The 12,153-nt window shown below is 39.9% G+C and overlaps 1 protein-coding gene and 1 long non-coding RNA gene across 7 annotated transcripts in view; one reads left to right on the top strand and one right to left on the bottom strand.

Annotated features, from left to right (window-relative positions):
• The window catches only part of Nup205 (nucleoporin 205), a 66,228-nt gene that overhangs the window by 19,873 nt on the left and 34,202 nt on the right, over positions 1-12,153 (top strand). For all 6 annotated transcript variants that reach the window (XM_005082399.4, XM_013122259.3, XM_005082398.4 and 3 more), the window contains exons 11-17: positions 1,078-1,228; positions 2,375-2,580; positions 4,657-4,839; positions 6,396-6,446; positions 7,349-7,558; positions 10,040-10,139; positions 10,748-10,885. In XM_005082399.4, the coding sequence (XP_005082456.1) occupies positions 1,078-1,228; positions 2,375-2,580; positions 4,657-4,839; positions 6,396-6,446; positions 7,349-7,558; positions 10,040-10,139; positions 10,748-10,885 (1,039 nt within the window). The remainder of the gene's footprint in view (positions 1-1,077; positions 1,229-2,374; positions 2,581-4,656; positions 4,840-6,395; positions 6,447-7,348; positions 7,559-10,039; positions 10,140-10,747; positions 10,886-12,153) is intronic.
• LOC121132984 lies at positions 4,576-10,859 on the bottom strand. The gene is made up of 2 exons (XR_005869698.1): positions 10,724-10,859; positions 4,576-4,870 (listed from the first exon to the last, which is right to left on the bottom strand). It is a non-coding gene; the product is annotated as an uncharacterized LOC121132984 (long non-coding RNA).

Genomic DNA, 12,153 nt, shown 5'->3' with positions numbered 1-12,153 from the left:
AAGACTTAGAGGTCATCATTGATGACATCACCCTGGGAGTCTTCATACATGTAGACAAGTACCATTTTCTGTCTTGTATTCTCTGTAATGTAATGTACAGAAATAAATGAAAATATTGTCATGTCAGAATTCATCATTTGGGATTTCACTTTTACAAGTTTGCATGCTGTGCATTCATTATCCCCTCCCTGGAGTCTAGAATGCACGCCTCCTTTTATTCTTACTACATTTCTTAGGCTTATTGTTTTGGATTTTTCCCCATGTAGAAAAATGTGTTCTCTAGAGGGATATATTAAAGCTTTCCAAAGGCTAATATGAAAAATAGAATAATTATAATGGATTTCCAGTGTCCGAATGTCACATTTCAAGTTGATATATTGCCATATTTGCTACATCTACAACTACAAGTGTATCTTGAGGAATGTTTTAAAGTAAACAGTTTGCAGCAAGATGTTTACCCCTCAGTGGTTAAATATTTTTCTTAGAAATAAGGATACTTTTTCCTACAGTATTATAAAACTGTTTTATATCTAACACTTCACAATAATTTCCAGGTATCTGAAAATGTACTTAGTTTTTAGTTTCACCTAGTTAAAAAATATGAGTAGTTGGGGGCTGGAGTGATAGCTCAGCAGATAAGAATACTTGCTGCTCTTCTGGAACCAGAGTTCAGTTCCCTGCACCTATGTCAGATGGCTCCCAGCTTCAGATCCAGAGATCTGATGCCTCTTCTGGCCTCTGGGGACCTGCACATATATACAGACACAGACATGCATGTGTACAAAAATTTTTAAAAATCTTTAAAATTATTAGCATTAAATGTTGTGACACTGAGGTGGAGATTGGACATTGGAAGAAAATGTGTTGAATGTTTATGATGTTCTCTAATTGTCTTATATTTATAATAACAACTTTAACAGTTTTTCATAAACAAAATAGCAGCTACTTTTGAGTTTTTTTAATGGCAAAGAATTAAATGATAGTACTGAGTTTGATTTAGTTTTTATGTGGTTTTTATTAGTTAGTCCAAATTACCTAATACATTTTTTTCTAAACTTTTGTTTTTCTTAATTTCAGGTTGTCTTGTCAAAATTTGTTAGACAAATGGGTGACCTGTTGCCGCCAACTATTTATATTCCTTATTTAAAAATGCTCCAGGGCTTGGCCAATGGGCCTCAGTGTGCGCACTACTGTTTTAGCCTGCTCAAAGTCAATGGTAGTAGTCACGGTAAGGGCAGTCTGCACATCAAATTTGTCTTTATGCTGCTGAGTTTGTGTACTGTTGTGTAGATTTTACCACAGGTATAAATTGTACTTATAATTGAGGGACAGAATTACACTGTGATTTTCATGCATGGTAATGCTTTGATTATGGTCTCAGAGATTGGGGATTTGCCACTTACCTTGTTAAATACAGTTAAGTGTAACAAGTCTGAAGCAGTATGTATAGTTTTCTAAGAACACATCTGGTTCATAAGACCAAGTCTGTTTCCTCGAAATGGAGGTCTTGTTTTGTTTTGGTGTACTTTGTTTTGAGATGGGGTCTCATTCCATAGCCTAAGCTGTCTTAGAATCACTCTAAAGCCCAGACTGGCTCTACACCTGTCACCATCCTCCTGCCTCAGCATTCACAGTACTGGAGTTACAGGTATAAGCCATCATGCATAGCTAATTTGATTTCTGTAATTTATCCTCATAATTCTTGTTTTCTTATTACTAATTTTCAGACTCAGGTCTGGTTAAACCCGATATACTGCTAAAAGGGAAAAGAAACTAAGTGTCTGCTTTGTTGACTGTATTTTTATATTCACTTTTGGATGTGAAGAAAATGAGGTTTGGACAAGTTAAGTTTTAGTATAGCCATGGTCACAGGTTGGGGGAAGAAGCCACAATTAAAACAGATCTGCCTGGCTCCCAAGCCAGCGTATGGGCTACTCTGTCAGTGCCTGTTTGTCTTATTTGTGATGCTCTGCCCCACAATGTTTGTTATATACTGGGATATTATAATTTGTGGCTCTACTCTTGTGAATTACTTGGTGGGGAGAAGTAGCCATTTTGTCACGTGGCAGCACAGAACTTCTGGGTAGGAGGCAGGTAAACAGCCGCAAAGTCACTTTATGTGGGCATCCCCCTCCTTACCATGTTCAGCATACTTCTTACCCGAGCAAGAACACTGCTCGTTGACTGTCTGCTAAGACAAAGGCGAACTAACGCCATTATAAATTATTCTTAGACTCCAAGCAAACAGCAAGACCGTTTGTTGTTGTGGGGCCAGTGCTTGGTCCTAGCGCCTCTTAGTGTGGTAGGCAGTATTCTACCTTTGAGCCACGAGTAGGCAGTGTTTGAAAGAAAACGCTGTTGCTTTTCTTTTCAGTTGAAAACATTCAGGGAGCAGGTGGCAGTCCTGTATCCTGGGAGCATTTCTTTCATTCCTTATTGCTTTACCATGAACATCTCCGAAAGGACCTGCCAAGTGCAGATAGTGTCCAGTACCGTCACCTTCCTTCACGTGGCATCACCCAGAAGGAGCAAGATGGACTGATTGCTTTTCTGCAGCTGACATCTACCATCATAACCTGGGTAGGTAACCCCACCCATAGCATTTGTGTGGTAGTGTGGTGAGATCTTAAGTGACCAAGCATTTCCCTTTAGTGATTAGTGTTTACTTAGCATTCATCCTTATGCTCTTGTTTCCTAGCCTCTAGAGGATATGTTTTTTTGCTAATTCTGTTCAGTAGCACAATCTTAATTTGAAAATTTATCCAGAATATCTAAGAAAGTAATCAAGAGAGGAAAGTAAGAGTAGGTTGTGTATGCATCCTTCTAGAACAGTGGTTCTCAAAATGTGGGTGGAGAACTCATAGGGGGCACCCAAGACTATCGGAAAACACAGATATATTTACATGTAACAGCAAAATTATGGTTGTGAAGCAGTGATGAAAATAATTTTATAGTTGGGGGTCACCACAACATGAGAAGATTAGGAAGCATTAGGAAGGTTGAGAACCATCGTTCTAGAAGGTAATTCTAGTAGAGGTTCTGAGGTAGACACATGCATTGATATATATGTGTGCAACAAGAATAGTTTTCATTAAAAAGGAAGTTACAGGGTTTTTTTGTTTTGTTTTTTCCAGTCAGGGTCTCTCTGTTAACCTGGTTGTCCTGGAACTTGCTCTGTAGACCAGGCCGCCTGCCTTTGTCTCCCAAGTGCTGGGATTAAAGGCTGTGCCACCCTCACCCCACCTCCGGCCACCCGCCCCTCCAGCAAGTTACAGTTCTTACCACATCATTCTGATTACTAAGTGAGGTGGGACTGGATTTTGAGGACCCCAGGCTGGTTGCCCAGAAGTCAGCCCTTGAGCTAGAGTCCCTCTGGTCCTGTTTGCACATCTTTCCTCTCCCGACCCTCTTGACACAGGGGCCAGGCAGGTGGCCTTGCAGAGTGCGTGTCCTGGTAGATGACAGAGCCGGGTTCCAGCCAGGCAGTCTCTCCAGCCTTTGCTTCTGAGCAGTGAGACATTCCTCCTCCTTCTCCTCTGGACTCAGGCTGGTTACACCCACTTGAACTTGTGGGTCACATGTGACGACTTTCTTCAGTTTTCTTAAGTTGAAATGAAGCCTATGTCTGTTTTGCCGTATCATGGAAAACACTGTGATACCAAGTCCCCTTGTGCCTTCCTCCTGCCCCCCCCAGTGTGTGTGTGTGTGTGTGTGTGTGTGTGTGTGTGTGTGTGTGTGTGTGTGTGTGTGTGTACGTACTTCATTTTTTTTCACCACTTAGAAATCCTAGTTGATCACTGCTCAGATTGACATTTTGTCTGGAGTATAGAATTGTATTTTTTAGATTTTTGATTTTTCTAATCATGTTTAGTATTATGCATTAAAATATCAAATTATTATAATGCCTTATTGAAATAAAATGAAGTTATCCTTGATAAAATATTTTTCATTTTTTTTCTCAAAAAAGAAAAGGTAGCCGGGCTGTGGTGGCGCACGCCTTTAATCCCAGCACTCGGGAAGCAGAGGCAGGCTGATCTCTGTGAGTTCGAGGCTGGGCTGGACCGATAGCCTCCAAAACAATACAGAGAAACCCTGTCTCGTAAAAACAAAAAAAAAAAAAAAAAAAAAAAGAAAGAAAGAAAGAAAAAAAGAAAAAAGGCATTTGTTGACTCATTCATGAATTAGATATATTTTAGTGTAGTAATACTATGTTGTTGTAGAAAGGACTTAAAAGTGCCTGAAGTTTGTCGCCCTATAGATTAGACTACTTATCTGTTTGTAGTAGTATTTTCTGTTCCTGGGTCTGCCAAAGAAGTTCTTTGAAATTTATCTTCCATTCCTTCCATAGCCAAACTAGTAATTTGATTTAATCTATCAATAAGCCTCAAGCTAAATGATGAATTCTTTCTTTGTTTTAGTGTGTATTCAATGTATATAGCTGATACAATGTGTTACTGATCATTTTTCTTAGCTGTGAAAACCAGAAAGCCGCACTTGGTAGTGGGTGCCTGTATTTACATGTTGAGAAGGTCAAGTCAGGAGAATGACTTGAGTTAATGGAGTTGGAGACCAGTATACATAACATAGCGAAAGCCACTCTCATAAAACAAAAGTCCTAGGTAAATAAATACAATAAATTTCGTCTTCAAATCTCAGAGTGAAAATGCTCGCTTGGCCCTTTGTGAACATCCTCAGTGGACGCCTGTGGTGGTGATTCTGGGACTCCTGCAGTGCAGTATTCCCCCGGTTCTCAAAGCCGAGCTCCTGAAGACACTTGCAGCTTTTGGAAAGTCTCCTGAAATTGCTGCTTCACTTTGGCAGTCATTGGAATATACTCAGGTATGCATGTATAGCTTGGAGAATGATTATTCTGTAGAAGCAAGAATATCTGGTTGAAACAGGGTATTCCAGGGAATTCCCATGTAGGAAGTTAGCATTTGGTAGCCAAGCATAGCATTAGAAACTGATAGTCTGGGTTATTTTCTCCTGGCTCACAACCTTACTAGGTTACCAAAGATAGGTTCTTCAGGTAACTCTGAAGATCTTGTTTCCCGAGATCTACTAGTGTGCTAAATTGCCACAGTTGTCTTTGAGACCAGACTAATTAATGTAAGACCTCAGTCCATAGCTCTAGTCATTAAATGCAGGAAGAAGATATTCGTGTTTCTCTACTGTTCCCTTTCCCCTATGTTCTTCCTGTCTCAAACTAGGAGAGTTAAGTTTTTAGGTAGCCTTCTATAAAAGGGCCACCCAGCTGTTTGCTGAGCTTTACAGAATTTTCAGAGCAGCTGGATGACTTTTCACTGGTGGACTTAAAGGCTCAGATTGGGCATGAGTGGAAGTGTGGTAGCAGGAACTCTTTTGACATCTCAGGGAATGATTTTTCTTTTTTCAGAAGCCAGTTCTGTTGGAATTTTTCCATTAAGTATTGTTTTCTCTATGATTCTCTTAAGTAGAAAAAATGTTTTATAGCAGTGGTTCTCAACCTCCCCAATAATATGATCCTTTTATATAGTTCCTTATGTTGTGGTGATCCCTAACAATAAAATTATTTTCGTTGCTAATAATGTCAATATCTGATATGCAGGGTATCTGATATGTGACCCCTGTGAAAAGGTCATTTGACCCTTAAAGAGCTCATGACCCATAGGTTGAGAACCTCTTTTATAAAAACACCTCCAGGGAGATGCTTAGGTAGAATATGCATCTGTCTCAGAGGTAATACAGTATAAGGGAGCCTGTGATTCTTGTTATTCACACAGACAACCACTTTCCAGTAGCTTCTGGATTTTTTCCAAATGTGTGTCCTGAAGATGAGAATAACAGTTACTAATAGAGTTGCTGTGTGCTGGTGGACTGAGATTGATGCCCTCTCCTGGTTCCTAGCCATCCAGTACTTACTTAGCAGTGTTCTGTGTGCTCACTGCTGTGTGTGACGGGGTGTTTTGTCTCTAGAGCAGCACTACTGTTGGTTGTTGGTTTTAGTCTGTATAGTAGGAGTGGCCCCTTAACTTTCAGCAGAGTAAGGATCTTGAGTAAGCGTGGTTTATTCTGCTGTGGAGCACTGAAGGGCTGTGGCACAGTCAGGAAGAGCTTTCCTTAGACTTACTGTTCTCACACTATTAGTTACGTATGGCTGGCTGTGAGCAGAGTGAGTCAAATGCTACTGTAAGATTCTCTTAAGAGCGAATTCCAGAGTGTCCAAGAGGAATTTGCTGAGAAAAGTAAATTGTGTGCTCTTAGAACTTAGCAGTTTTCTGTATGTTACAGTTCTGTCTGCCAGAACTGCTGCTGAGAGCTGATCAGGGAGTGGTGGGTGAGATGTGTAGCTGTGGGGCCATTACTGCTCCTTGGTGGACAAGGATGCTCTTGACATAGTTTCTTCTTCCTTCCAGATACTGCAGACCGTCAGGGTTCCAAGCCAGAGGCAAGCTATTGGTATTGAGGTAAGGTTTCCTTTTTTAGTTTCAACATTACATTCATTCATACAGTAGTGCCAAAATAAGATTGTCTGAAGTTATTTTTACACTATTAAGTTTCTGTAATTTTTATATTTAATATATTTGCTTTTGGAAGGTTTTCTTTAAGGTTCATTATGTATATGGTGTTCTGCCTGCATGTATGCCTGCAGGCCAGAAGAGGGTGCCAGATATCATTACAAATGGTTTTGAGCCACCATGTGGTTGCTGGGAATTGAACTGAGGACCCCTGGAAGAGCAGTTGGTGCTCTTAACCTCTGAGCCATCTCTCCAGTCCTCATAGGAAATTTTTTTAGTTGTTAGTTCTCTCTTGCAATGTAGATTCTGGGGATGAAATTCACATCCTCAGACTTTTGGTAGCAAGCACCCTTACCGACTGAGCCATCTATCACACTATCCCCTTCTTCTTCTTTTACTTTTGAGATTAACATTGTATTGTTTCTCTGGTTCCTTTCCTCCCTTCAAGCCCTCCCATATACGCCCCTTTGCTCTTTTTCAAAATCATGGCTATTTTTTATTAAGTGATATTAAACGCATATATGTATATAGACATATATTCCTAAATATAATGTGCTCAGTCTTTATAATGTCACCTGTATGTGTAATCAGTTGATGTGCTGTTCCCTTGTTTTTAAAAGAAGTGTGTAAAAATCTGTTTTATTCAAGGTTGAGACAGTATATGAGAATTTGAAATTCTCCTGACTCGTAAGAATGATATCCTTTGTTGTCTTTCCTGCTAAGTAGGAAGTGTTATTTGTTACTTTTTTGTGTGGTGATATATCATTGTTCATGAGTTAGTATCAGCAAAATGCTTTGTATTTCATAGTTACTGACTTTGTATTGCTAATTTTCTGTATTTTTCTTTGAAGGTTGAACTCAATGAAATAGAGTCCCGTTGTGAAGAATACCCCTTGACGCGGGCCTTTTGCCAGTTGATTAGTACCCTGGTGGAAAGCTCATTCCCTTCCAATCTGGGCGCTGGCCTGCGCCCCCCTGGCTTTGACCCTTATTTGCAGTTCCTCAGAGATTCTGTGTTTCTCCGATTCCGTACAAGAGCTTACCGGAGAGCAGCTGAAAAGGTTATGTTCAGAGTAACCATTTCTCTCCTTTTAACTTATTGTCACTTTGTGCACCCATGGTGTAAGGGGCTGTAAATTCAGTTTGGCTTTGGAAGTTAGTAAAATTTATAGTCCTAATTCTGTAATTCCCTACTTGGATTAATTCATGTGTCTTACAAATAACTTTGGGCAGTAAATTGGGCACATTTTAATGATCAGGAAATTTATAGTCTTAATTCTGTAATCCCTACTTGAATTAATTCATGTGTCTTACAGATAACTTTGGGCAGTAAAATGGACACATTTTAATGCTCAGTGACAGTTTCCTGACAGGAATTCACAGTCATAAACTGAACACTTTTTTGAGATAAAATTTCATCACGTGTCATTGAGTAGATTTTAACTAAAATTGAACTAAAACCTTTGCACCCTTGCTGGAAACACATGGGTGCTTTAGATAGGAACTGTATCAATTCCAGCTGAATTGCTATTCCAGCTTGCTAGTTCTCTTAGCAGTTCAGGGTTGTAGATTATTCACCCGAAGGAAGCTGTTTAATCAGTTTGTGGACTTAGCTACCCTGGGTGAATGCTGAGGGCAATGATGCTTACATACAACTTGGCTCTACTCTTAGATACCACTGAATTCATCGTATATATCATTTTATGTAATTCCAGTATTATCTCAAGGCAGGTACTATTAATGTTCCAATTTTTCAGATGGAGGCTTAGCAAAGTTAAGGAACTTGCCTAAGGTCCAGGACCAGGATTTGAACATAGGACTCTGTCTTCAGATCCAAGCTCATAACCACTAAGCTATGTAAGAGACCCTTCCAGGTTCTTATGTAGTTCACCTTTAGTATATAATACTGTTTATTATCTCACAGAATGTCCTTGGATGTAATTTATAGGACTGTTTCTGTTTTATTAGTTTGTTTTCACAGCCTGTTGGGTGTTTTGCTACAGTAATGATAATAGAAAGAACTTGGTTCATGTTAATATTGGACAATTCAGAACATAAGAAATTTTATCACCCCAAGCTCTGTTATCAAAAGAAAAATAATAATTTCCTGTCCTTTTTGTTTTTGTTGTACACACATTTAAATAACACTAGAAAGAATATCTTACATTACTTTGTATCTTCGTCATTTAGTATCATGGAGATTTTAAGTAATTATGAAGATTCACTTAAAAAATGGCTTTTAGATGGCTGCATAGTATCCATTCCTTATGTCTATACCTGGCATAGTCTGATGCATTGCATTTTCATCAACAGGGGTCATACATTTCTAATATTTAATCATAGAAACAGAAGTTCTCTTAGCTTTATAATTTATTTTTTAGTGATGATAAATGTAAGGGAATACATTTTATTTCATCTCTAGAACTTCCTTGTTAACATAAATTTCCTGATCTAATGACATATTAATAGCAACCCTGCTTCATTAAAGGTCATTTCAGATGAGCCAGCCGTACATGCGTGATCATTACAGTCTTTTCAGCAAAATGCTCTGACACGAGGTCATTATGACTGCAGTGATTGCAGGTCCAGTCAGCCACACTTGTTCCAGACGCTTTTGCCCGTGTGAAGCTAAGCCACCCCGCAGACAGTGCTGCTTTCTTTGCTGCCACTTACTTTCCCTGAAAAATCTGGTTTTTACTTGAAGCTTTCTTTAGTTTAGTAATTCTAATGACAACAATGCTTTGGGTTGAGATGAATACTACAGTGTTAGAGGTAGTAGATTTAACAATCTTCAAAATCTGTGGTGTGAGAATGCCTATTTTTGAAAATTCAAAAAGGCCACAGTGTAGTCCCATCCTAAAACTCAGCCCTGATAAACTTATATAGTTTAATGACTTTAAAATTATCATTAAAATAGGCAGTATTACCAGACATCTGTGCAGGGGGCTGCAGGTGTGTTGTGCTAGAGCAGTGGCCTTGCGTGTCAGCCTGTGTTCAGTCTCCAGCGCCTCAGAAGTAAATGTTGAAATACAACACTCTGTTCAGTGGGTTTCAAAGCAAAGCTTAAATTCTGCTGGACATAGCTGTACACACGTGTCCTTCCATGTAAAGTATTTTAAGTCCATCTTTAAAGTGAGACGGTCCTGGGCTCATTTGGGGCATTTTGACTGGTTGTTGGGTAGTGAATGAACCCTGCTCTGAGCATGTTTGCAGCTGAGCCATGTGGTCTGAGGGATTCTGTCAGTTTAGAGAAACCTGGTCTCGTGTACTTAGAAAGTGAACATGGCCAGGTGCTAAATACCTTAAGCTTGTAAAAGAGCTCAAACTTCAGCTAAAGACACTTAATATTAGAAAATGTTCTGTTTGGGGAAAAGGCCAACCTGTTATCCTTTGACAAATGACAACATGAATTAAGAATGTTTGCATAGATTAGTAAAGTAGACAAGGGACTTTTCTGGAGAGCAAAGTGGAGGGAGTGGGAAGTTGTGCAATTCCCACCTTGGACTGTTCATCATTGCTGAAATACTTGTTCTTTCCTGTAGTGGGAAGTTGCCGAGGTTGTCTTGGAAGTGTTTTATAAGTTACTGAGAGATTATGAGCCTCAGCTTGAAGATTTTGTAGATCAGTTTGTGGAGCTACAAGGTAATGATTATGTATATAAATGTAAGTTAAAATCTATGATTTAAATTAGAACTTAATCTTTGCCTTACTGTTTTAATCATGTTCTGTTCAAGAGAGAACGTAGAATTTTACTGTGTGAAAGATGAAATACTTAGCTTGTAGCTCCTTCCATGAGTTCACTTATTGATGATGGCACTGGTTCCCACCTGCATATCAGTCATTCCTCTGTGGGATTGCTGCTGTTAACGGTTTGTGTCACTGTCATGGCTTGAGGCTCACCTTCACCTGTGTTGATCCGATTTAAGTTCCAGTGCCATACATTTCACAAAAGCACAGGGGCGAACAAAAATTGCAATTGAGGGGCCAGTGAGATGGCCACTAACTGATTTTTATAGGTAATGGCACCTGGCCTGCACGACCTCCATTCAGACCTTGGGATTTACAATGGGAGAAAACTGACTCTTGCAGGCTGAACTCTGAACATGTGCGCGCCCGTGGACAGACGCACACGCACACACATACAGACACACACACACACACACAGACACACGCGCACACACACACACACAGACACGTATGTACGTTTTATGTCACTGCTGACTCACCATCTTACGGACTGTCTTATTTAGGAGAAGAAATCATAGCTTATAAGCCACCTGGCTTTAGTCTGATGTACCATCTTCTCAATGAGTCACCGATGTTGGAACTTGCTCTCAGTTTACTGGAAGAAGGCGTTAAGCAGCTGGATACCTACGCACCTTTCCCAGGTATGTGTCTGAAGGTCTCTGTGACTTCACAACTGATGACACCTTCGTCTTCTGTATTGGAAGAGTGTCTCATCTAACAGTGGTATTTTCAGTGAGTCATTCTGAGTGAAAATAGACTGAATTACAGGGACTCGCTCACTATGACTATCTCATTGTAGGGTCTTCTGCAGGTAATTAAAGTGATCTTTCTATTGCTGTCACATCTTTAACCTGAATCCTGTGATACCTACAGAAACACGTACTAGTCTGGTTCATAGTGTCCAGTAAATGTTATTTATTTTCATTGCCATTATGTACTATTAAGTGCTGTCTATGCAGTTGGCTCTTGAAACCATAGCATATGTTTTGATACATTTAACCTTCAAAGTAGCCTTATGCGGCAGATCTTATTTATATGTAACAAAATGCTGCACAGAGAAGTGACACGGAGAGCTGGAGTTTGACCCTAGGCAGTTGGGCCCCAGAGCCCGTGCTTCATGCTGCTGTGCAGCATTGTCTGTGTGGTCTGACACAGAGAAGTCAGATCCTAAACATAGGTCTGTAGCTGTATTATTCACAGGTAAGAAACTGTACAAAGATTGAGCCCAGCAAGTCATCCTTACTGTATTTTCTGCTTCTTTATTTCCTTTAAAATTTTTTGGAAGAGTTCTTTTTATTTTATGTGCATTAATGTTGTGTATGTGTGTTTACATGCACTTTGTGTGTGCCTTATGCCTGTGGAGGCCAGAAGAGGCTGTCAGATTCCCTGGAATTGGAGTTACAGTTGGTTGTGAGTTACCATTTAGGTGCTGGGACAGAACCCAGGTTCTCTGCAAGAGCCAAATACTTTTAACCACTGAGCTGTCTCTCCAGCTTGCGAGCACCTTTATTTTTACAGTGGTTCTGTCTTACCTGAAGTAACTTTCCTACCGTCAGCACTGTTGACAGTTTAGCTGATGGTTGTTTGTTGTGGGCGCTGTACTGTGTGCTGTATGCTTCTGTCCCCTGGATTCCAGTTCTACCTTCTTAGCTAGGACAAGTAAGAGTGCTTACAGTTGCTGTCAAATGTTCATTAGGACAAGTCACCCGTTCACTGAGCCATCATGGTGAAGCCGTGGTTCCCAACCCATGGGCCACTACTGCTTTTGGATCACATAGTGCATGTCCTGCATATCAGACTCTTACACTGCAATTCATAATAGCAGCAAAATTAGTTATGAAGTTGTAAACAATTTCATGGTTGGGGTCACCAAAACACGAGGAACTGTATTAAAGGGTCACAGCATTAG

Source organism: Mesocricetus auratus, unplaced genomic scaffold, assembly GCF_017639785.1.
Source record: "Mesocricetus auratus isolate SY011 unplaced genomic scaffold, BCM_Maur_2.0 Super-Scaffold_100019, whole genome shotgun sequence".
Lineage (NCBI taxonomy): Eukaryota > Metazoa > Chordata > Mammalia > Rodentia > Cricetidae > Mesocricetus > Mesocricetus auratus.
Note: the sequence above shows the minus strand (reverse complement) of the source record. Positions and strands in the feature narration are given on the sequence as shown.